Here is a 22,875-nt window from a genome sequence, read left to right on the forward strand (position 1 = left end):
ATGTGTTGAGGTGTGTGCCAAGGCAGGTAATCTAGCCTGTCATAATAAGTCCAGTCAAAACCCTCCTCTGATGTGGCAGCACATGGTTCAGCTCATCAGGTGGTTTCTGCCACACCCTCTGCTGCTCCAAGATGGATCCTCCCACCTGCAGGGTAACTGAAAAGAAAACACAATTCATCCAAATGGAAAATGTAATGGTCGGTGTCGTCCAGTGTATAAACGTGGGAATTCCATTTAAAGAGTGGCAGACTTAGAAAAATAAATGAATTCCAAAATAAATATCTTGTGTTGTGTGAAATGAAATGTTTGGGGTGTGTCTGCAACTTCAGGAAAGTCAGTGAATGGCTTCACCTTCCTGCTTATCCAACATGCATCAGCATTGTGTCATTGTCAGGCTAGCATAGCATCAGCATTTTGATATTGTATTAGCATCAGTGTCTTCATGTCAGCACTGAGTTTGCATTATCATTGTTTTAGCGTTGTGTTACCATGTTAGCCTCACAATGGCATTGTGACATCACGTTAACATCCAGTCATTATTGTGTAGCGATGTTAGCATTGCAGTAGCATTACTATGGTCATATTAGCATTGTGTTAGCAAACTTTAGCTAGTTCCTGATGTAACCACAAATGAAATTCAACACAAAAATGAAATGAGACAAAGTTCCTTTGACTTTATTACTTTGTGATTGAATATTTCAAGAAACAAGGCAACAATGAAACAACAACAAACACAAGATGGCACAAAGCAGAAATCAGATCTTTACTGGAGTGACTTTTTAATAAACCTCCCCCACCTTCTGATGGGCTCCTCCTCCTTCCTGCTGTCAGAGACAGAGACGTCCTTCCTACAGATCACACAGAACCACTGAAGAACCAAAGGACCAGAGTGTAAATCCAGCATAGAGAGGCTCAGTGAATGTGGTGTTGAAGGTGTAGAGGTGGATCAGAGAGTCAGAGGAGACTCTGAAGAAGGACAGAGAGCCAGCAGGACAGTCCACATACACTCCTACTCTACCAGAGGAGGAGGAGGAGGAGGAGGAGGAGGAGGAGGAGGAGGAGGAGGAGAAGATGGATGTTATAGCTGTATTGTGACAGACGGAGTAACGTCCATCAGAACACTCCAGACTCCAGGACTGATGATTCCATCCAAAGTGACTGCCTCCTTTCCTTTCAATTCCTCTGTAGCTCACCGATATATCAAGATTCCCGCTCCACTCGACCTCCCAGTAGCATCGACCACTCAGATCATTTCTACACAGCAGCTGAGTCCAGTAATCAAATCTGTCTGGATGATCAGGATACGGCTGCTCTTCCTCCACATGTGTCACCTTCCTGTTGTTGTTGGACAGTTGGAGCTTTCTGCTCATGGAGTTTTCATCCAGGTCAAGTTGAATGAAATCTGATGGAGAGAAAAACAGAAAAGTCCTGATCAGAAACACGTGATGAATTTGTTGTTTGTGGACTTCCTGATTGAGAGAAAGTTTGTTGAGGACACTTTTTGTCAGGCTTCTCTTCACAGTAATGTTTGAATGAATCCAAAGCTTTGACTGAAAGACAAACGGACAGTGATGAGTCCAACTTACACTTCCTCACACCAGGTTTGAGCCACTGCTGTCCACCATGGTCCACCCTGCAGCAAGAAAGACAGTCAGAAGGGTTTTCTCTCCAACATGAGTCCTCACTGCTGCTGAACATGAAGCAGAACTCCTCAGTTTGTCTTTGGAGACAGAAAGAGGCTGAAAGACTCTGAGTCCATGTCTGAATGAGTCTAGAGAACAAGTCCAACAACAGGGAGGAGTGGGAGAGAGGGATGGAAGGAGAGAGGTAGAGATGGGAAGAGCAAGACAGAAAGGAGGATAGAGTGAGAGGGGGTAGAAGGAAGGAGGGAGAATGATGCAGGGATGGTTCGATGGATGGATGGATGATAGATGGATGGAATGGATACATGCATTGATGGATGGATGATGGATAAAAATAAACTTTATCTGTATTGCACGTTTCTACAACACAGTTCCAAAGGGCTTTGCAGATTAAAGAAAAAAAAAATACTGAATTGATGTAAAGATCTAATAAAAAGCTTTGAAAAATAAAAAGGTCTTGAGCTTTATTTTGAAGACATCAAAGACCCAGTGAGTCAGAGGCAGGCACGATGAATTAGGAAGAGCTGAACCTCCTCGTTCTCGAGGCAGTTTTAAAGTCATGATTCTAAATCGAGGTTTCTTATTGTGTCAAATAATTCATGGCTAGACCTTTTCTAGATCTGAAATTACCTTCTTTGATATTCACATGGTAACATCTGCAAATAATCAATCAATGCTGGACATCTGTTCATCTGTATGAGACAAATTCTATCCATCCAGGGGTGTCTGTGTGTGTGTGTGTGTGTGTGTGTGTGTGTGTGTGTGTGTGTGTGTGGGGGGGGGGGGGGGGGGGGGGGGGGGGGGGTCATGCCATCTTTCCAGGTCTCTCTGAACTGCTCTAACTGAAGGCGGAACATGAAGTCTCCAACATTAGGTGACACTTTCATACCGAGATAGACAAAGCCTGAGGTGGAACACTTGAATGGAAAATTCCTAACTGAACTTGTGCTGACATAATTCTGCAGGAGCACAGCTTCAGGTTTGTTTTGTATCCACACACTGAACCCGATGAGTTAATCACTGACAGAGTGTCCAGGAATGAAACATCAGGGTTTGAAAGAAAAAGTGAAGTATCATCAGCATATAACAATATCTTCTGTCGTCTTGCCTGAAGTAACACTGTGAATATCCTGACTGTTCCTGATACATTCTTCCCAACAAATCCTTCAACTCAAACGACCACACTGGTCGTTAATTCATGCCTCAAATTATGACTGTGGGGTACGTTTAAAAATCAAGTGCCTCCCTAGTGGCCATGTAAATAATGTCACGGACATCACGGATTGATGGAGTTTTCTTTTTTTTTTCTTAATTTTAGCGGAACGAGTTAAACTTAATAATTACATTTAACCACAAATATAATTATCTGCTTTGAATGACTTAAGTTTGATTTTCAAAACAAAACAAAATCTTTGAAATAGTTCCTGAATCAGATCAAAAGCCACAATATGAACCACAATAACAAAACAAAAAAACATAAATCTATAGAATGGAGAAATATTGGTATTTTAATTTACACAGTGCTTCTCAAGAGGCAAATATTCTCTTTTTCTTCATGTTTCCACATAAATCCTGTCTGATCATCAACTGGAGACATTCTGAAGAACATGTCAGTCTCCAGGATAAGCTCCTGTTGTGAGTTCATACCTGAGAGTCTCCAGTTTGCAGTGTGGATCCTCCACAGCTTCAGACAGTTTGACTCCTGAGTCTCCTGGATGGTTGTAGCTCAGGTCCAGCTCTGTCAGATGGGAGGACTTGGATCTCACAGCTGAGACCAGAGAAGCACAGCCTTCCTCTGAGACCAGACACCCTGACAGACTGGAGACACAAACATGGCTGCATCAAGTCAAGAAGGAAGAAGGAAGATCCTCCACATGATGAAGCAGCAGCTGGATCCTGACCTGAGAGCTTCCAGTTTACAGTGAGGACTCTCCAGTCCAAGAAACAGACACTTCACTCCTGAATCCTGCAGGTCGTTGTTACTCAGGTCCAGATGTGTCAGACTGCAGGACTGAGAGCTGAGAACTGAGGACAGAGCTCCACAGTTTCTCTCTGACAGACCACAGCAGCTCAACCTGAAGAAGAACCAACAATGAAAACCAGATCAATGGTTCAGGACACAGTTAAACTTATCTGACTTGCAGCATCACAAACAGGGAGTATGGATTGTGATAGTGGAGAAAATAAAAAGAGGCTACAATGTTCCACTATAATGTTCTTCAGATATGTTGCAGATGTTCTACAAATGTGATGAGGGGACACATACTGGTTGATATTATTTTACAACAATTTTAAAACCTGAGTGTCGTCAGTGTGGAGTGTGTAGACGCCACGGCCGCCAACAGAAGCTTTACTCCTGAGTCTCCTGGACGGTTGTAGCTCAGCTCCAGATGTGTCAGCCAGGAGGACTGAGAGCTGAGAACTGAAGACAGAGCTCCACAGCTTCTCTCTGACAGTCCACACCCATTCAACCTGAAGAAGAACCAGCGATGAAAACCATCTTAATGTTTGTCATGGGCTCAGGTCTCCATATCTGAACACAGTGAGCAGAGGATGTAAAGCTGCTGCTCTCCAGTTGAACATAGACGAGAAACTTTAATTTGTGGTTGTACTTTCTTGAGAATATTTGAGAAAACATCAAGATGCTACAATGTTCCACTGATAAGTTCTCCAGATATGAGGAGGAGAACAGAGTGGTGGATGTTATTTAACAATCATTATGAAGAATGAATGTCTCCAGAGCACAGTGTGGATCCTCCAGTGCAGCAAACAGCAGTGGAGGGTCCAGTGCTGTGGATCCACAACTAGCAGCTGGATCCTGACCTGAGAGCTTCCAAGTTACAGTGAGGACTCTCCAGTCCAAGAGACAGACGCTTCACTCCTGAATCCTGCAGGTCGTTGTTACTCAGGTCCAGATCAGTCAGCCAGGAGGACTGAGAGCTGAGAACTGAAGACAGAGCTTCACAGCTTCTCTCTGACAGATCACAGCCGCTCAACCTGAAGAAGAAGCAACAATGAAAAGCAGTTAAATGTTTGTCATAGACTCAGTTCTCCAAATGTGACTTGGAGCATCACAGACACAGTGAGCAGAGGATCTGAAGCCGATACTCTCCAATTAAATTAAGACTACAAGCTTCAATTTGTAGTTTTACTTTCTGGAGAACCATCCATCCATTTTCTAAACCACTTCTTCCTTTTCAGGGTCGCGGGTGGCTGGAGCCGATCCCAGCTGCTGCGGGCGAGGGCAGGGTCCACCCTGGACAGGTCGCCAGTCTGTCGCAGGGCTAACACATAGACAAACATTCACACTCACATCTCGGGGCAATTTAGGGTGACCAATTGACCTGACATGCATGTTTTTGAACCGTGGGAGGACGCCGGAGTACCCAGAGAGAACCCACGCACACACGGGGAGAACATGCAAACTCCACACAGAAAGGCCCCAAGCCCCAGCCAGTAATTGAACCCAGGACCTTCTCCTGTGAGGCAAGAGCGCTAACCACTGCGCCACCGTGCGACCCTTTTTTCTGGAGAACGTTCCCGAAAAAAATCAAGATTCTGCAATGTTCGACTGATAGGTTCTCCAGATGTTAGGAGGAGAACAGAGTAATGGATGTTATTTAACAATCATTATAGAGCCTGAGTATCTCCAGAGCACAGTGTGGATCCTCCAGTGCAGCAAACAGCAGTGGAGGATCCAGTGCTGTGGATCCACAACCAGCAGCTGGATCCTGACCTGAGAGCCTCCAGGTTACAGTGACGACTCTCCAGTCCAGGAGACAGAAACTTCAGTCCTGAATCCTTCAGGTCGTTGTTACTCAGGTCCAGATGTGTCAGACTGGAGGACTGAGAGCTGAGAACTGAGGACAGAGCTTTATAGCTTCTCTCTGACAGACCACAGCCGCTCAACCTGAAGAAAAACCGACAATTAAACCCGGTTTAGTCTTAGTCATGGTCTCAGGTCTTCATATTAGTTGATGAAGTACGTACAGAGCTTTGTTGGAGGCTTTGACCACTGGCAGCAGCTTCAGAAGAGCCTCCTCTGAAGCAGAGTATTTCTTCAGGTCAAACTCCTTCAGATCTTCTTCTAATGACAGTAAGTTGTAGACCAGAGCTGACCACTGAGCGGGAGACAGACCGTCTGTGGACAGACTTCCTGATCTCAGGGACTGTTGGATCTCCTCCACCAGAGAACCATCATTCAGTTCATTCAGACAGTGGAACAGATTGATGCTTCTCTCTGCAGACAGACTCTCATTCAGCTTCTTCTTGATGTACTGGACTGTTTCCTGATTGGTCTGTGAGCTACTTCCTGTCTGTGTCAGCAGACCTCGAAGGAGACTCTGATTGGTCTCCAGTGAAAGACCCAGGAGGAAGCGGAGGAACAAGTCCAGGTGTCCATTTGGACTCTTCAAGGCCTCGTCCACAGCTCTCTGATGGAGATGGTGGAGATTAGGTTTCTGGTTCAACAGGTTCGACCACCAGGAGGTTTGTTTCTGCTCCAGCAGGTTGATTCTAAAGTTGATGAAGGTCTGATGGACATGAAGAGCAGCCAGAAACTCCTGAAGGCTCAGATGGATGAAGCAGAACACACTGTTGCGGAGGCCTTTCTCCTCTTTAAGGATCTGTGTGAACATTCCTGAATACATTGAGGCTGCTTTGAGGTCGATGCCACACTCTGTCAGGTCAGGTTCATAGAAGATCAGGTTTCCTTTCTGCAGCTGATCAAAAGCCAGTTTTCCCAGAGACTCTATCATCTTCCTGCTCTCTGGACTCCAGTGTGGATCTGTGGCAGCTCCTCCATCATACTTGAACTTCTTGACTTTGGCCTGGACCACCAGGTGGTAGATGTACATCTGAGTCAGGGTCTTGGGCAGCTCTCCTCCCTCTCTGCTCTTCAGCTCCTCCTCCAGAACTGTAGCAGTGATCCAGCAGAAGACCGGGATGTGGCACATGATGTGGAGGCTTCGTGAGGTCTTGATGTGGGAGATGATCCTGCTGGCCTGCTCCTCGTCTCTGAACCTCCTCCTGAAGTACTCCTCCTTCTGTTGATCAGTGAACCCTTGGACCTCTGTCACCATGTCCACACAGTCAGCAGGAATCTGATTGGCTGCTGCAGGTCGTGTGGTGATCCAGATTCGAGCAGAGGGAAGCAGGTTCCCCCTGATGAGGTTTGTCAGCAGAACATCCACTGAGGTGGGCTCTGTTACATCAGTCAGGATCTCAGTCTGGTGGAAGTTCAGAGGGCGTCGATACTCATCCAGACCATCAAAGATGAAGATCACCTTGAATCCTTCAAAGCTGCAGATTCCTGCTTCTTTGGTTTCAGTGAAGAAGTGATGAACAAGTTCCACCAAGCTGAACTTGTCCTCCTTCACTACATTCAGCTCTCTGAAGGTGAATGGAAATATGAAGTGGATGTCCTGGTTTTGTTTGTCTTCAGCCCAGTCCAGAGTGAACTTCTGTGTCAGGACTGTTTTCCCAAAGCCAGTCTCTCCCTTTGTCAGCACCGTTCTGATTGGTTGAGATCTTCCAGGTGATACTTGAAAGATGCCCTCTGGTCTGATGCTTCTTTCTTCTGTGTCTGGTTTCCTGGAAGCTGTTTCAATCTGAATGACCTCATGTTCTTCACTGACCTCTGCAGTCCCTCCCTCTGTGATGTAGAGCTCTGTGTAGATCTGGTTCAGGACGGTGGACTCTCCTTGTTTAGCGATCCCTCAAACACACGCTGGAACCTCATTTTCAGGTTGGTCTTGAGTTTTTCCTGACACTTCTTAGATATCAGTGACAAACAAATTTTTTGAGGTCCGTCGTTCCCTAATTTTTTGATTCAGGGACAAAAAATAAATAAAGAAAAAAATAAACAACCTCATTTTTACTCATCTTCAAACTGCTCTAGAATGAGTTCAGTTTAACACACACATACTATTATACACTTCACCAGAAACTGGAAGATCTTGGCTTTCACATTTGGTTTGTATAATCAGAAACAATCAACTTAAATAAGATGGTCCTTAAGAAGGTAGGTAATAAAGAATCAAACATTTTCTCATGTGTTTGTTTTCTCTTCAGCTCACTGGACTGTCAATTTCAGACTGGCTGCAAAATGTCATGCAGAAATCATATACTCATCTTCAACAATAAATACTTTCAGTATTTTTTTTTTGAACTCATGTATATTTTTTTTCAAAAAAAATATTAACAGCAGAAAAATGAAAAGATCAAACATTGTAAAAGCAGAGGACAGTTTGTCCTTTTTGCCATTTCATCTGTCATGATTCATCTCTGTTGTTTCACATTGTGCAAATATAAGTTATAACATCAAGTGTTGATGTTTCCAAGACTTACCTTCAGGTTCTGCGGTGTTTATGGTGTGTTTATCCCATATCCACTTCTTCCCCATTTTCTCTAACAGCTGTTTCATGAGATCCAGAGCATGGCTGCTGTACCTGTCGTGTATCTGTCTTGCTGTGTCCTCCCTCTTCAATTTCTCCAGTTTTCCCACTGGGATTGCGTTGCATCCTTCAAAGACGCCAATTTCAGTCAAATGGAACTTGAATCTTTTAAACTCTTTACTTTTCAAATCATCTAGCATTCCCAGGAGGATTTCTGGAGTTGAGCTCATCTTTGTCGTTGTGAAGAGTCTGATTTATCTCACTAAACCTTCACTGTGTTCATCGACTTCCTGGAAAGACCACGATGAGGTGCTGATATGCTTTAATGCAGGTGAGATGTTTGACTCTGAAAAACACAAATCAAGAATCCTCATGAGCTCCTTCTCAATCATTTGCTTGTTTCAGGTTCAGGTTTATCAAATACAATGTCTGATTTCATTTGGGTACGACGACCACAGATTTTATAAGATATTCTTGACAACTTGGAGTGCAGAGCAGGAATCAGAGACCATGAGTCAATGACCATGTCAGGACCATCTGGGCCCCGCCCCCTGGCTGGGTCCCATTCTGTTCTGTGTCCATGTGTGTCTTCAGCCCCACCTGTTGTCTTCCTCACCTCATGTTTCCATCGACCAGTGGTCATTCCCCGTGTGCTCATTACCCTCATGTGCTGGCTCTGTGTCTCCCCTTTATAAACCTTTCTCAGCTCTTGTGTGGTTGCTGGTTCATCTGGCTTCCTTTGTGTTTCCCCGGTCACCTTGCTTTGTTTCCTTGTGTGCTCATGTCATGCAGCCTTCTGGAACTCTGCTGTGGGTTTCCACGCCTCTGAACTTCAGGAAACCCTTCACTACTCCGTCCTCATGTGGTCTGACTTTGGGTCCATCTTTTGGATGTGACAGACCAAGAGTCAGGGACCAGGAGTCAGGGACCAGGAGTCAGGGACCAGGAGTCACCAGGAGTCAGGGACCAGGAGTCAGGGACCAGGAGTCAGGGACCAGGAGTCACCAGGAGTCAGGGACCAGGAGTCAGGGACCAGGAGTCAGGGACCAGGAGTCAGAGACCAGCAGTCAGAGACCAGGAGTCAGAAACCAGGAGTCAGAGACCAGGAGTCAGAGACCAGCAGTCAGAGACCAGGAGTCAGAAACCAAGAGTCCCGGACCAGGAGTCAGAGACCAAAAGTCAGAGACCAGGAGTCAGAAACCAGGAGTCAGAGACCAGGAGTCAGAAACCAGGAGTCAGAGACCAAGAGTCAGAGACCAGGAGTCAGAGAACATTAATTAGAGACCAGGAGTTAGGGACCAGGTGTCAGAGACCAGGAGTCAGGGACCAGAGGTCAGGGACCATGAGTGAGGGACCAGGGGCCAGAGACAAGGAGTCAGAGACAAGGAGTCAGGGACCAGGGGTCAGCAGCAGGTGCAGAATTGATGTTCGTCATGCAGGAAACCAAGGTTTGGTACCCAGCTCGGAGATACGAGGGGGTACCCAGAAGTTTACGGAATTTGGTCATAAAATACTAATAATAATGAGTTTCGACTTCTGGCCATCAGATGTGCTGCAGGTAAGCCTCATGCACATCTGTGAGAAATCTGAGCTCCGAGAGTGTCACTGACGCCTGTCAGGCTCTATTTATAGCAACAGAGTGCAGCGGCGGTCTGCGATTTTTTCCAAAATGGCGACATTGACTGGGAAGCCAGAGCAGCACGAAAACATTAAATTCTGCTTTTTGCTGGAAAAACAGCAGCAGAAACACTCAGCTTGTTGCAGCAAGCCTACAAGGATGATGCTCTGGGGAAGAATCAGGTCCATGAGTGGCTCGGGTGGTTTAAAAAGGGCCAGATGTCGGCGCGTCAGGTCCGCTCAGCCGTGAAAACAATGCTGAGCTGCTTCTTGGCTGTCCAGGGTATCGTCCACAGCGAGTCTGTCCCTCCAGGTCAGACTGTAAATCAGGACTACTACAGGAAGTCCTCAGACGCTCCGTGAGGATGTGAGGAGGAAGCAGAGCTTAGTGGCGGAGTGGAGCCGGTTGATCCACCACCACAGAGCGCCAGCGGACACGGCGCTGCGCGTCACGCAGTTTCTGGTGAAGAATGAGATGAATCTCCTCTCCCATCTGCCTTATTCGCCAGATGAAGCCTCCAGTGACTTTTTCTTGTTCCCCAAGTTGAAGAAGGAGCTGAAGGGACAGCGGTTTGCAGATGTGAAGAAGGTGACAGAAAAAACGCAGCCGGCCCTGAATGGCACAATTGTGCACGGGTGTCACGACACATTGGAGAAGTGGGAGTCACAGCTGGAGCGCTGCATTAATGCGGATGGAGATTATTTTGAAGGCGACGGTGATGTTTTATTTTGAAATGTCAGAAATAAAAAGTTATAATCACATTCCGGGAACTTTTGGGTACCCCCTCATATGAGTGTTTATTTTTCAGCAAGACATATGTGAATGAATTCTTGTTTGTGATTGACACACATTGTTGGAGGCAGAGACAAGAGGAAATGAAGCCATCCCAGAGCTCATCCAGCTTCTGTCCACTCTGGGATTTTTGCCACAGACTGTGGTGGTTACTTTATCCCAGACAGATCTCCTCTTTTCCTGGTGTGGTGGTGGGCGGGGTTTTGGCTCAACTGTGGGGTGGGGTGGTGGCAGTGGCTCAGGGAGTTATGCTGAAGAGAAGCGATGATGGACAGCTTTTTTTCATGATTGCTGATTGTCTCTCTCCCTCTGTCCCTCAGTCGTGGCCGGGATGAAAAAGCCCAGAGCTCCAGTGAAGGAGGCAGCAGAGCAGAGCAAAGTCTGGAAAGCTGCTGGCTGAAGAACATTCCCTTGGGGAGAATGGGGAGAGGCAACAATGGCCTGTGTTTCATCTGTGCTGGCGAACTCAGGCCACATTGGTGCCCAACACACCAGCAGGGGACGTCAGAGACGCAGTGGATGCAGCCTGTGGAGGTGCTGGAAAGAATGATGGCAGACGTAGCCAGGATACAGCAGGAACAGCCTGCTATGAACCAGGGATGCCTGAAGTCAGTGTTGGTACAGACCGAGAAGCAGACCCGGGTCTGAGAGGGTTTTCTGTCCCAGTCGGACGGCGCACCACAGAAATGGTCAGTCCCTCCATTCTCCGGCCTCACTCTCCACAAGATGACAGTGACAGACGATCCCTAGATGTTCATTGAGATGTTTGAGGCAACGGTAGAAGCATGCAGGTGGCCAGCGACTGAGTGGGCAGTGAGGCTGCTCCCCCTCCTGACTGGGGGAGTGCAGACGGTAGTGCAGGGCTTCCAAGACGTCAAGAGGACAGTTCTGGACAGACTTGGACTCACATCGAAGAGCCACCGCCACAGTGTCACGACCACGGCTCTTCAAGGAGGAAAAGGAGGTAACATAAAACCCTGATGTTGAAGGTAAACAGAGGTGTTTAATAAATAAAAAGGGTTACAGAAACTAAGGGACACCAAAAGCCGAACTCAACAAAATGAGGGGAAACAAAACTACTGCAAAAGGTGATCCCTACGGATAAACAGAACAAACACTAACCAAACAGCCACACAACTGCACAGGCAGTTCAACAAAACTCAAGACCAAACGCAGAGATCAGTTTGCTACTGCCGAGCCAGACGAGCGAGGAGAGACAGGTCACTGATCAGACACAGCCTCTCCAGAATGATCCTCCCGCAAAGCTTTTGAAGAGGAGGCTCCTCCCATGCCTATATGCCATATCTCTCTTGTTCTTGCCCTCTTGTACTGCTTCAGGTCTTAACAATGAAATTTAACAGACTATAGGTCTCTGCTCTATATCCTCTCATTGGTGGAGATATTCAAACATCAGTGACGTTCTGGCTCCACCACTGGTGTCTGTGTGTGTGTGTGTGTGTGTGTGTGTGTGTGTGTGTGTGTGTGTGTGTGTGTGTGTGTGTGTGTGTGTGTGTGTGTGTGTGTGTGTGTTCCTCTCACTCAGTGTTGAACCATCAGACGGTCCAGGTTTCCATGGCTCTAAACATCCTGTGTATATAACGGACTGTAGGTGGAGCGGATTGTAAATGTCTCAAATAAACACTGAGTGGATCTGCTTCACTCAGAGTGGATTGTATTTCTGATCTGATGGTACGAGGTCGTCTATTCCAATCAATAATCCGCTCAATGTCTCATATAAACAGCGGCTGACAGCTGAGCAGATTAACCATGGAATTAGTTGCTCCTCGCATGCGTTCCCCCGTACAAAGTGACGTGATGACGTGCGCAGTAAACAGGAAGCAGAACAGAAAACAAAAAAAGCAGAAGAAGTCGACGGTGGTTGAGAAACACTTTCTTAACAAAAACAGAGAGAACAAACACTGGAGAGGAGAAATGACTGCAAATCCCTCCACAGCCAGTTGTTCAAAGAGCTTTGCAGCAGACTGTTAGCGACCGCCCAGGTGGTGTTATGGATTAACTGGTTCCCTTGTTAATGAGTGACAGATTCCTGTAAACACATGCTGGTAGCAGCAGATGTTAAAATAAGACTGGTTAAAATAGGACTGCTGCTGCAGAACTACACACCTGAAAGTTCCCTGGCAGACTTTGTCCTCATGTCACAGGATGCTGTATAATCCACTTCACCAGGACCCTGGAGAACCAGGATTCATCCTGGATCGCTTTGTATGCCGTCATGTAACAACTGCCTTTAACATGACTGTTTTCAGTCGGACTGAAAGAACAGCAGGTAAACTGTTCCAGAGTTCCTGTTTCCTGTTCAAACAGAGTCAAACCTGCTGAGCTCAATGAGAAACTGTTCTAATGTCAGCCTCTGCAGGAACTCAAGCTGGAACCATCAAACATGTCATAAACACACAACTGCACTGAACACACACAGAAAACACAACAACCTCAATACAAGCAGTGTGTGTGTGTGTGTGTGTGTGTGTGTGTGTGTGTGTGTGTGTGTGTGTGTACCTGCTGAAATCTCTTCAAATCTTCTCACACACACTGTTCCAGAAGCTGCAGAGAGAAGAAGCTGCTCTTTGCTGGTCTCGTCCTTCAGTCTGTCTCCTTTCTAACGTCCAGCTCTGACAAACCTGTGGTGGAAATGTGAGGAAATGGGTTCTTCCTCTTTCAGAGAAATCACGTGTCCTGCAGAGAGGAGGAGGAGGAGGAGGAGAGCTGACAGAGGAAACAGGAAGTGTGTGTGGTCTACATGTTGACTCCTGCATGTGTCCAGAGTGAGACGTCCTCATGTTCCAGCATGCTGCACTCCTGAGTTCTCACTCTGTTAAATACATGGTTTTATTCATTCATTTGAGTTTTATCAGTGTTTACATATATTTATATTTGTGTTTGAGTGTGTGACCTGTTTTCTTAAAACATTTAGTGTTGGAGACACAGAGAAGGACTTTCTCTGTCTTCAGGAGAATAAAAACTGTCCTGGGAGCAAAGTCCTGATTGTTTCCAACCATCAAGAGATCAAATGTTTCTAAAACTCCCCAACAGAACAATGAAACTTCTAAATAGAGTCGCTGATCTCATAACAGCTGTTTCACTACATTTAACATGATGCTCTGCCTTCAAGGTTCTCTGACAGGAGAACTTGAAGCTCCTGGTTTCGTCCTCCATCACATCTGTAGAGAGAACATTAATGACAGTCTGTCTCTGTCCTCCCTGGTCTCTACTGCTGGACCCTCAACCCAATGAGGACAGCAGGACGTCTCCTCTGAGTCTGGTTCTACAGGAAGTCTCCTCTGAGTCTGGTTTTACAGAAAGTCTCCTCTGGGTCTGGTTCTGCATAAAGTCTCCTCTGAGTCTGGTTCTACAGAAAGTCTCCTCTGAGTCTGGTTCTACAGGAAGTCTCCTCTGAGTCTGGTTCTACAGGAAGTCTCCTCTGAGTCTGGTTCTACAGAAAGTCTCCTCTGGGTCTGGTTCTGCAGAAAGTCTCCTCTGAGTCTGGTTCTACAGGAAGTCTCCTCTGAGTCTGGTTCTACAGAAAGTCTCCTCTGAGTCTGGTTCTACAGGAAGTCTCCTCTGAGTCTGGTTCTACAGGAAGTCTCCTCTGAGTCTGGTTCTACAGGAAGTCTCCTCTGAGTCTGGTTCTACAGGTTTCTTCCATCAGATCCAGTCTTTCATGTCCACTGTCTCATGTTGAATTGTTATTTTTTCTTTTTCCTATTAATTTCTTTGCTGATAAACTGTTGAAATTAAACTACATGAAAAAACAGAAAAGAAGTTTTGCATCACTCGACAGATTTCTGTGTTCCACTAGTGTGTGTGTCTGTGTGCTGCACATCCGTTCGTGTGTGTTTGTGCATGTGTGTACGTGTGTGCGTGTGTGCAGGCACGTATGTGTGTGTTTGCATGTCTGTGGGTGTGTGTTCTGTGCAAGCATGTGTGAATGTGCACACACGTGTGTATGCCTGATTGTGTGTGTGTGTGTGTGTGTGTGTGTGTGTGTGTGTGTGTGTGTGTGTGTGTGTGTGTTCCTCTCACTCAGTGTTGAACCATCAGACGGTCCAGGTTTCCATGGCTCTAAACATCCTGTGTATATAACGGACTGTAGGGCGAACGGATTGTAAATGTGTCAAATAAACACTGAGTGGATCCGCTTCACTCGGAGTGGATTGTATTTCTGATCTGACTGTACGAGGTCGTCTATTCCTATCGATAACCCGCTCTGGGTCTCATATAAACAGCGGCTGACAGCCGGAGAGATTAACCATGGAATTAGTTGCTCCTCGCATGCGTTCCCCCGTACAAAGTGACGTGATGACGTGCGCAGTAAACAGGAAGCAGGACAGAAAAAAAAAAGCAGAAGTAGTCGACGGGTGTTGAGAAACACTTTCTTAACAAAAACAGAGAGAACAAACACTGGAGAGGAGAGATGACTGCAAATCCCTCCACAGCCAGTTGTTCAAAGAGCTTTGTAGCAGACTGTTAGCGACCGCCCGGGTGGTGTTATGGATTAACTGGTTCCCTTGTTAATGAGTGACGGATTCCTGTAAACACATGCTGGTAGCAGCAGATGTTAAAATAAGACTGGTTAAAAAAGGACTGCTGCTGCAGAGCTACACACCTGAGAGTTCCCTGACAGACTCTGTCCTCATGTCACAGGACGCTGTATAATCCACTTCACCAGGACCCTGGAGAACCAGGATTCATCCTGGATCGCTTTGTATGCCGTCATGTAACAACTGCCTTTAACACGACTGTTTTCAGTCGGACTGAAAGAACAGCAGGTAAACTGTTCCAGAGTTCCTGTTTCCTGTTCAAACAGAGTCAAACCTGCTGAGCTCAATGAGAAACTGTTCTAATGTCAGCCTCTGCAGGAACTCAAGAAGAAACCATCAAACATGTCATAAACACACAACTGCACTGAACACACACAGAAAACACAACAGCCTCAATACAAGCAGTGTGTGTGTGTGTGTGTGTGTGTGTGTGTGTGTGTGTGTGTGTGTGTGTGTGTGTGTGTCCATACCTTTGAAGGACTGAAGTGTTTTCAGGTCAAAATGAGTTGAATTCTGGTCTCAATATGAAGTGAAAAGGTGAAAAAGAAGAAAGGAGCAGTCAGCAGTTTGAAATGAGAGGATGAAAAGTCTTCTGCTCTGTTCTGGAAGCTTCTCATCTTCTTTCCCTCATGAGGAAATGTTTTCTCCCCCTTCAGAGAAATCAGGTGTCCTGCAGAGCGCTGGAGGAAGGAGGGCTGAGAGGGGAACCAGGGCGGGACTTCCTGTGTCTGTGGTCTGCTTCTCAACAACAGTCGCCGTGACCTGAACGTGCACTCACTTCTGCTTCTCAGCACAAACCACAGCAGACCAACACACACACAGTTCACACAGCTTCAGCTCTCTCAGCTCAGCCTCTGCTCTGATCAATAAAACTGTCTGTTGACAAGGATTGTTCCTGTATAAATTAGTAAATATGTATGATTTCACTCAGGAGGCGTTGGAAGGGGAGATCTGTCATGCCCTGTGCCCCTGCCACCTGATGGGGGCGCTCGGGTCCTTCTTGTGTTCGTCTGCCCCAGGCGCCAACCTCCGCTCATACATCATGAAGATAATGCGGAAGTGCAAAAAAGCTGTAATTCCGGAGAGATTCCAGCAGGGGGCGATGATGCTGGTTTCAAAAAGAGCCCCGGTCTCATTGGAACCATTCAAAAAGGCCGATTTTCAGAGTGCAAATAAACATATAAAGCGCCCGGTTTCAGGACATATTTTGGTCTCTATCACTAGTTTCTACAACCTGCTGCTTCACCAGACTCTGATTTTCACATAAATCATCTGTTGATTTTATATTACGAGTTAAAGTTTTGCATAAATCGCCTTATCACAGCGCCTCCTCTGTCCACGTGATGCGGTCACGTGACGGGCTGGACCAATCACATTTACATCTGGTTTCAAATATTCAGTGTGGAGACGTCCTGCTGGACTCGCTTGTCGTCTTCAGAACGGCGGTTGAGAACTCTATGGGTGATGTCACGAAAGGCCTGTCCATTTATTTACTGTCTATGGTCTGCCCTCATGTTCTCCTGCCTCCCTCGTTGCCTCCCTAAGGAGTATCACCTGTCCTGCTCTCTGTTTAAGTCTTGCTTCCCTGGTGTGTCTCGTTGGTTCCTTGTGGGTCTGTCTGCGTGCTTCCATGTCCCTGCCTGCACCTCAGCTCAGCTTGCCTGCCTTTCTGGAAGTAAAAAAACTTCGAACTCTGCTTGACTGCCTGCGCGTGGGTCCTTCCATCTCACACGCATGACAAGATCGTAGACAATGAATATGTATAAAACTTCTGAACAGAAACTGTTGTGTGTGGATCAGCTGAAAGCCGACCTGTCCACTCCCTCCTCATAAACCTCCCTGATTGGCTGAAGAGCTCCGACTGGCCAAGGTGTTGATGCCATCTCAACTGTCAGTGCTGGAGACATGAATATATGTCAGTGAAATATATTCACTACATATGACATTGACATTTCTTCACGTTCTGTGTCAGTTAAATATATTTACTTGATACATCAGTGAAATATTTTCACTATATGACAGTGAAATACATTAACTATATATGACAGTGAAATATATTCACTATATATGACAGTTAAATATGTTTACTATATATGACAGAGACATATATTCACTATATATGACAGTGAAATATATTCACTACATATGACAGTTAAATATGTTTACTATATATGACAGTGAAATATATTCACTATATATGACAGTGAAATATATTCACTACATATGACAGTTAAATATGTTTACTATGTATGACAGTGAAATATATTCACTATATATGACAGTTAAATGTTTACTATATATGGCAGTGAAATATATTCATTATATATGACAGTGAAATATATTCACTATATATGACAGTTAAATATGTTTACTATGTATGACAGTGAAATATATTCACTATGTATGACAGTGAAATATATTCACTATATATGACACTTAAATGTTTACTATATATGGCAGTGAAATATATTCATTATATATGACAGTGAAATATATTCACTATATATGACAGTGAAATATATTCACTATATATGACAGTTAAATATGTTTACTATGTATGACAGTGAAATATATTCACTATATATGACAGTGAAATATATTCACTATATATGACAGTGAAATATATTCACTATATATGACACTTAAATGTTTACTATATATGGCAGTGAAATATATTCATTATATATGACAGTGAAATATATTCACTATATATGACAGTGAAATATATTCACTATATATGACAGTGAAATATGTTTACTATGTATGACAGTGAAATATATTCACTATATATGACAGTGAAATATATTCACTATATATGACAGTTAAATGTTTACTATATATGGCAGTGAAATATATTCATTATATATATGACAGTGAAATATATTCACTACATATGACAGTTAAATATGTTTACTATGTATGACAGTGAAATATATTCACTATATATGACAGTTAAATGTTTACTATATATGGCAGTGAAATATATTCATTATATATGACAGTGAAATATATTCACTATATATGACAGTTAAATATGTTTACTATGTATGACAGTGAAATATATTCACTATGTATGACAGTGAAATATATTCACTATATATGACACTTAAATGTTTACTATATATGGCAGTGAAATATATTCATTATATATGACAGTGAAATATATTCACTATATATGACAGTGAAATATATTCACTATATATGACAGTGAAATATGTTTACTATGTATGACAGTGAAATATATTCACTATATATGACAGTGAAATATATTCACTATATATGACAGTGAAATATATTCACTATATATGACAGTTAAATGTTTACTATATATGGCAGTGAAATATATTCACTATATATGACAGTTAAATATGTTTACTATGTATGACAGTGAAATATGTTCACTATATATAACAGTGAAATATATTCACTATATATGACAGTTAAATATGTTCACTATATATGACAGTGAACTATATTCAACCATCACAGAAGACTGAGGGGAAAAATAAAGAAACTTCTGGAGGACTCTGTTGTACAAGTGGAGGCAGAGCAGATGAATAATGAAGCTTTTCCTAATCAAAGCTAAACATGTTTTTATTCTGCTCTAAAGTGTCCAATCTGTGGACAAAAGGAATGATTCCAGAAGTTTGGAGATTTAAAAAAGTAGCTTGTATTGGCCAGAGACTGTAACTTCTTTCTACTGCTCCACTCTGGAGTCATTTCCTGGAAGACAACATGATGGAAAGGGTGACCTCCTGCCCCAACATCTGAAGGTCGTTGTGAGGAGTCAAGGTCAGAGTGAAACTCAGTAACTTCACCAGTTATGGATTTGATCGTAGGGATCAATCTGGATAATGCTGAAGCACGTGTCTTTTTAGAAAACATAATATGTACCACTCAGGAACGACAAAAAGAAAAAGGTTGAACTATGCAAAATTACCAGAACAAAAAACATTTCAATAACTACTGTATATAAAACCTATTAATTTCACTTAAACCTTTGTAACTTGCGCAAGGTAAAGCATGTTTCTGTCAAGGAGCAATATTTACAACGAAAAACACTACATTTTCTTTGTTATATTACAGGGCTCATTTATTGAACACTCCCCCCTTGTGGTAGAATTTAGAAACTGCACCTTTCAGGCTGGTCCAAAAACACACTGAAAATACATTCAGTGTGGCTTTTTTCACATAGAAGCACAAAATAAGGTTTTGTCTAAAGGCTGAATGAATAAATAAAAATAAATTGAAGAGTGGTGACAAATGTATAACAAATGACATGTCATCGAAGTGATTTTATTTATTTACTGTTGGTTCTAAACGGAAATAACTGCCTTATGAGTTTCACAGCAGCTGGATGCTGGAGCATGGTACCAGCTTCCACCAGGGGGCAGGAGAGAGCAATGCACTTCTGCTTGGAGAAGGAGAGGGGAGCAGTAAATGATGAGAAAGAGTGGGTAAGAGCGGAGATGCGTTAAATCCTCCTTAAAAATGTGTTTAGAGTGTGTACATTCATGAAGCTGTGCTTTGATAGGCCCTCAGCAGACATTCAACAGAGAATACATTAAACACAAAGCTGGAACTTTTTATAAAACTGTTTATTGAAATGAAGAAGCGTTTCAAAGTAGGAAAAGACTAAGTAGTAAAACCCTGACCACTCTCCTCATCCATAATTCATTCTTTCCATTTTATTTATCACTGCAAACTGTCACATTTTTAATGGGCTAAACTAAGATCTAAAAGTATAAAATTATCCTGGATCATAATAACTTCAGGTCTGTTGTCTGTAACAAAGCAGATCAGTGAAAATGTGCTGTAAATTCAGTCAGTTGTGACTTTTTAGAGATTAAAGACTTCTTTCCTCAATAGTTGTCATTGAAGGCCCATCCAAGATGGCCGCCACACCGTTCACTGAGGAGTCTGCTCCGATATGTCTATGACAGAGAGCAAATCTGCTGGCCAAACAAAAACTATTCATGTGGCTGAACCATGCAAACTGTACAGTTTACACACACGCACACTGGCACGCTCTCTGAACTGATACAAACTCACTGAATTGTCAGTGTCCCTTGTCAGTACCCGATCCGTACCGGAAACCTGATTTGCACTGCACATGTGAGGAAAGTGCGTCACTTCCTAGACTCGTACTTCAACGCATCTCACGGCATTTTAACCCCAAAAACAAAACAAACAAAAAAACTACACCATCCGTACTGCGCAAGTCCACATTTACTCCACCTTAAAAAAAACTTTATTTAAATAGAATGTTGACTCAAAGTCATCATGTTCTCAGGAAATGACACTGGATTGATTGCAAAAAACAAAAGGGGATTTATTAATGTACAGAACATGAAAAGAAATAAACAATGGATGCTGAAATCTGAGGAACTGGTGCCATGGCTTTACTGTCCTTTATTGTCCTAAAAGAAATGCCTTGAACAAAGTGCCACATCAGATCACTGCAATTTCAACAGCCACACAATCAATTCTTACTCCCATATAACCCATCAATACGTTTTCAATCCATCCCTACAGTCTCATCAGCACTGTCTACTGTCCTCAAGAACCCACAAAGCATACTTAAAACGTCATCCAAACCATATAAACACATAATACATCAAAATGTGGAAAAAATACAATAATTAAACTTCAAAAATACTAAATATTGTAAAATCTAATAGTCTAAGATAAACACAACAAAGTATAATAAAAATCTTAAAACCTGTTGATTTGATTTTACTCCTCGTTCAGCAAGGGATAAAAGATCATTCATGTTTGTTTTATATTTAATAGCTCTAAAACGCCTTCCTGATGGTAATAGCTCATATTCTGAGAAAAGGATCTGGGATGGATCAGTAACTATTTTATGAATCAGTTGAACAACACATCGCAGCACAACTTCGAACACAGGCAGTCGACATGTTCATTCCATTTAAATGACTCATCGATAAAAATGCCTAAATACTTATAGAACAGATCTGTTTAATTGAAAAATCATTTATTGCTACCGGTTCATGCATACAATCACATTTAGGGTCGAATATCATCTCTTTTGTTTTCCTTGTACTCAAAGTAAGATATACTGTAGAAAGAACGCCGTTCACATTCACCTGCTGTGACCTATCAGTCAGCACAGAAAATAGCCGTTTAATTATTAAGGGATTAATTTCTCATTTCAAAAGTTTTTGTACCAGCAGATGGGGACAAACTGTGTGAAATGGGATTAATAACGGATATCAAATAACATTAAAAAAATAAAATAAAAATAGCACAGACTGCAGAAGTGACTGCAGCAGCCTGGGTTCCTCTCCTCTGAATGGAAGGCTAGAACTTCTCCTCTTTTCCCTCTGCCAACATATCCTGTAAAAAAACAGATGATGAATGGCTTCTAAGCACTATTTCCTTCAGTGAGATTTTCAGTATCTGTAATGACACAAACATGAGACTATACAGTTAGCATACCTCGTGGCATTTCTTTGTATTGCTCTCCACATTCTTGGCAGATCTCGATGGTGTACATTCTCCAGTACTCCTTTCTGCAATTTGCAGAGAATCTGCTCCATGTGCAAACACCTGTGGAAAGGGAAAAAAAACAAAACAAGAACTAGCTAGTGAAAAGTATGTGACAACAGCATTTATAATTGTATTATTTAATGAAGCACTGTGAAGCCACTTAAAGTGTCTCCTGAAAAGCCTTCTGAAAAGTTCAGTAGACACAAGGTCCCTCAAAGTGGAGCACACCAGAGCCAGTCTGCAGACCGCAGCGTCACCTTCACTGAGGACAACTCCTTGTAACATGTCCACCAGGACACATGATGGCAACTGTAAAATGTAGACGAGCCGACGACGATGATACAAAATTTGTACATTGAGTTGCAGAAATGTACACACTGGAAATGCGAAATGTACTGAATTGTGTTTTTCTTAACAATTACTTCACTCACGACACAATAATGCCGCTTTCCGCCCTGAAGCAGCTTCCTGTGGCTGTACTTACTAATTCAGTTATGTCCAGTTATGTGTTTCAAGATAAAGGAAATTGAAAACATTACCTCCAACAAGAAGTCAGCCTCAGCCTTGAAAGGAAAACATGAACACCACATTATAAGGACATCATCCATCCAAACCTATATAGCAACAGATAATCCCACCATCAACATTGTGTGGTTACATTTCTACACATGGTTACCTCATTGTTGTCCTCTTTCACCTGTTCCGCCGGACTTGACAAAGGCTTGGAAGAGGTTGCCTTGAAGAGGCACCCTGAAGACAGGCTGGAGAGTTCCCTGGAGGAGAAGGGATGCTTCCTCTGTCCAGAAGGCAAATCGATGCCCATGCCTTTAAAAAGGAATATTGTGAATGCACTCCACTCGTGTACTACCTCTCTGTCCAGGCCGTCCAGTCACAGGGTTATAGATACAGATGACTACAGTGAGCAACGTTCACTTGTAACTGTGACTATGATGCCAGCAGGGCTAGCTTTTCTTTAGTACCAACCATACCCTTCTGCTCAGAATCTCTCCATCAGCTGGATGCACCACCAGTCGAATCGCTGGCGTTTCCCACTAAAGACAAATACAATCCCATCAGGGCGAAGTGAGTCCAGAAAGAGGATCTGTCTCTCAGCTATCAATATAGCCTGTAATAGACAGTTGTTGTTGTTGTTATCATCCATGAAAACACATCACATCAATCTCGGTTTTTTTCTGTCAGATTAAAAAAACAGGGTTAGAAAGACCAAGTGCTCTCACACAGAGCAGACAGTGGTCAGTTCCACCCGCCTGCCTGCTCCAAGCTGGAAAAAACAGGATGTCTTTGGCCCTAAAGTCATCCTACAGGTATTGTGTAACTGTGCTGTATCAAAAACT

The 22,875-nt window shown here is 43.5% G+C and overlaps 3 protein-coding genes across 4 annotated transcripts in view; all 3 read right to left on the reverse strand.

Moving 5' to 3' along the window:
• LOC115382186 (NACHT, LRR and PYD domains-containing protein 3-like) overlaps positions 1–15,815 on the reverse strand; it is a 63,260-nt gene extending 47,445 nt beyond the window's left edge. Inside the window, exons 1-2 of the mRNA XM_030083875.1 lie at positions 15,478–15,815; positions 12,966–13,010 (exon numbers count right to left, since the gene is read on the reverse strand). The gene's annotated coding sequence lies outside the window, so the exon portion shown is untranslated. The remainder of the gene's footprint in view (positions 1–12,965; positions 13,011–15,477) is intronic.
• The window catches only part of LOC115382236 (stonustoxin subunit alpha-like), an 829,400-nt gene that overhangs the window by 88,960 nt on the left and 717,565 nt on the right, over positions 1–22,875 (reverse strand). The gene's annotated exons all lie outside the window — the stretch shown is intronic.
• LOC115381308 (NLR family CARD domain-containing protein 3-like) lies at positions 656–22,343 on the reverse strand. The gene is given in 8 exon segments (XM_030082587.1): positions 656–1,402; positions 1,587–1,633; positions 3,291–3,461; positions 4,467–4,640; positions 5,380–5,553; positions 5,634–7,359; positions 7,362–7,416; positions 22,197–22,343. Coding segments are annotated over 8 exon segments (3,048 nt in total). The 3' UTR covers positions 656–848.

Source organism: Salarias fasciatus, chromosome 23, assembly GCF_902148845.1.
Source record: "Salarias fasciatus chromosome 23, fSalaFa1.1, whole genome shotgun sequence".
Lineage (NCBI taxonomy): Eukaryota > Metazoa > Chordata > Actinopteri > Blenniiformes > Blenniidae > Salarias > Salarias fasciatus.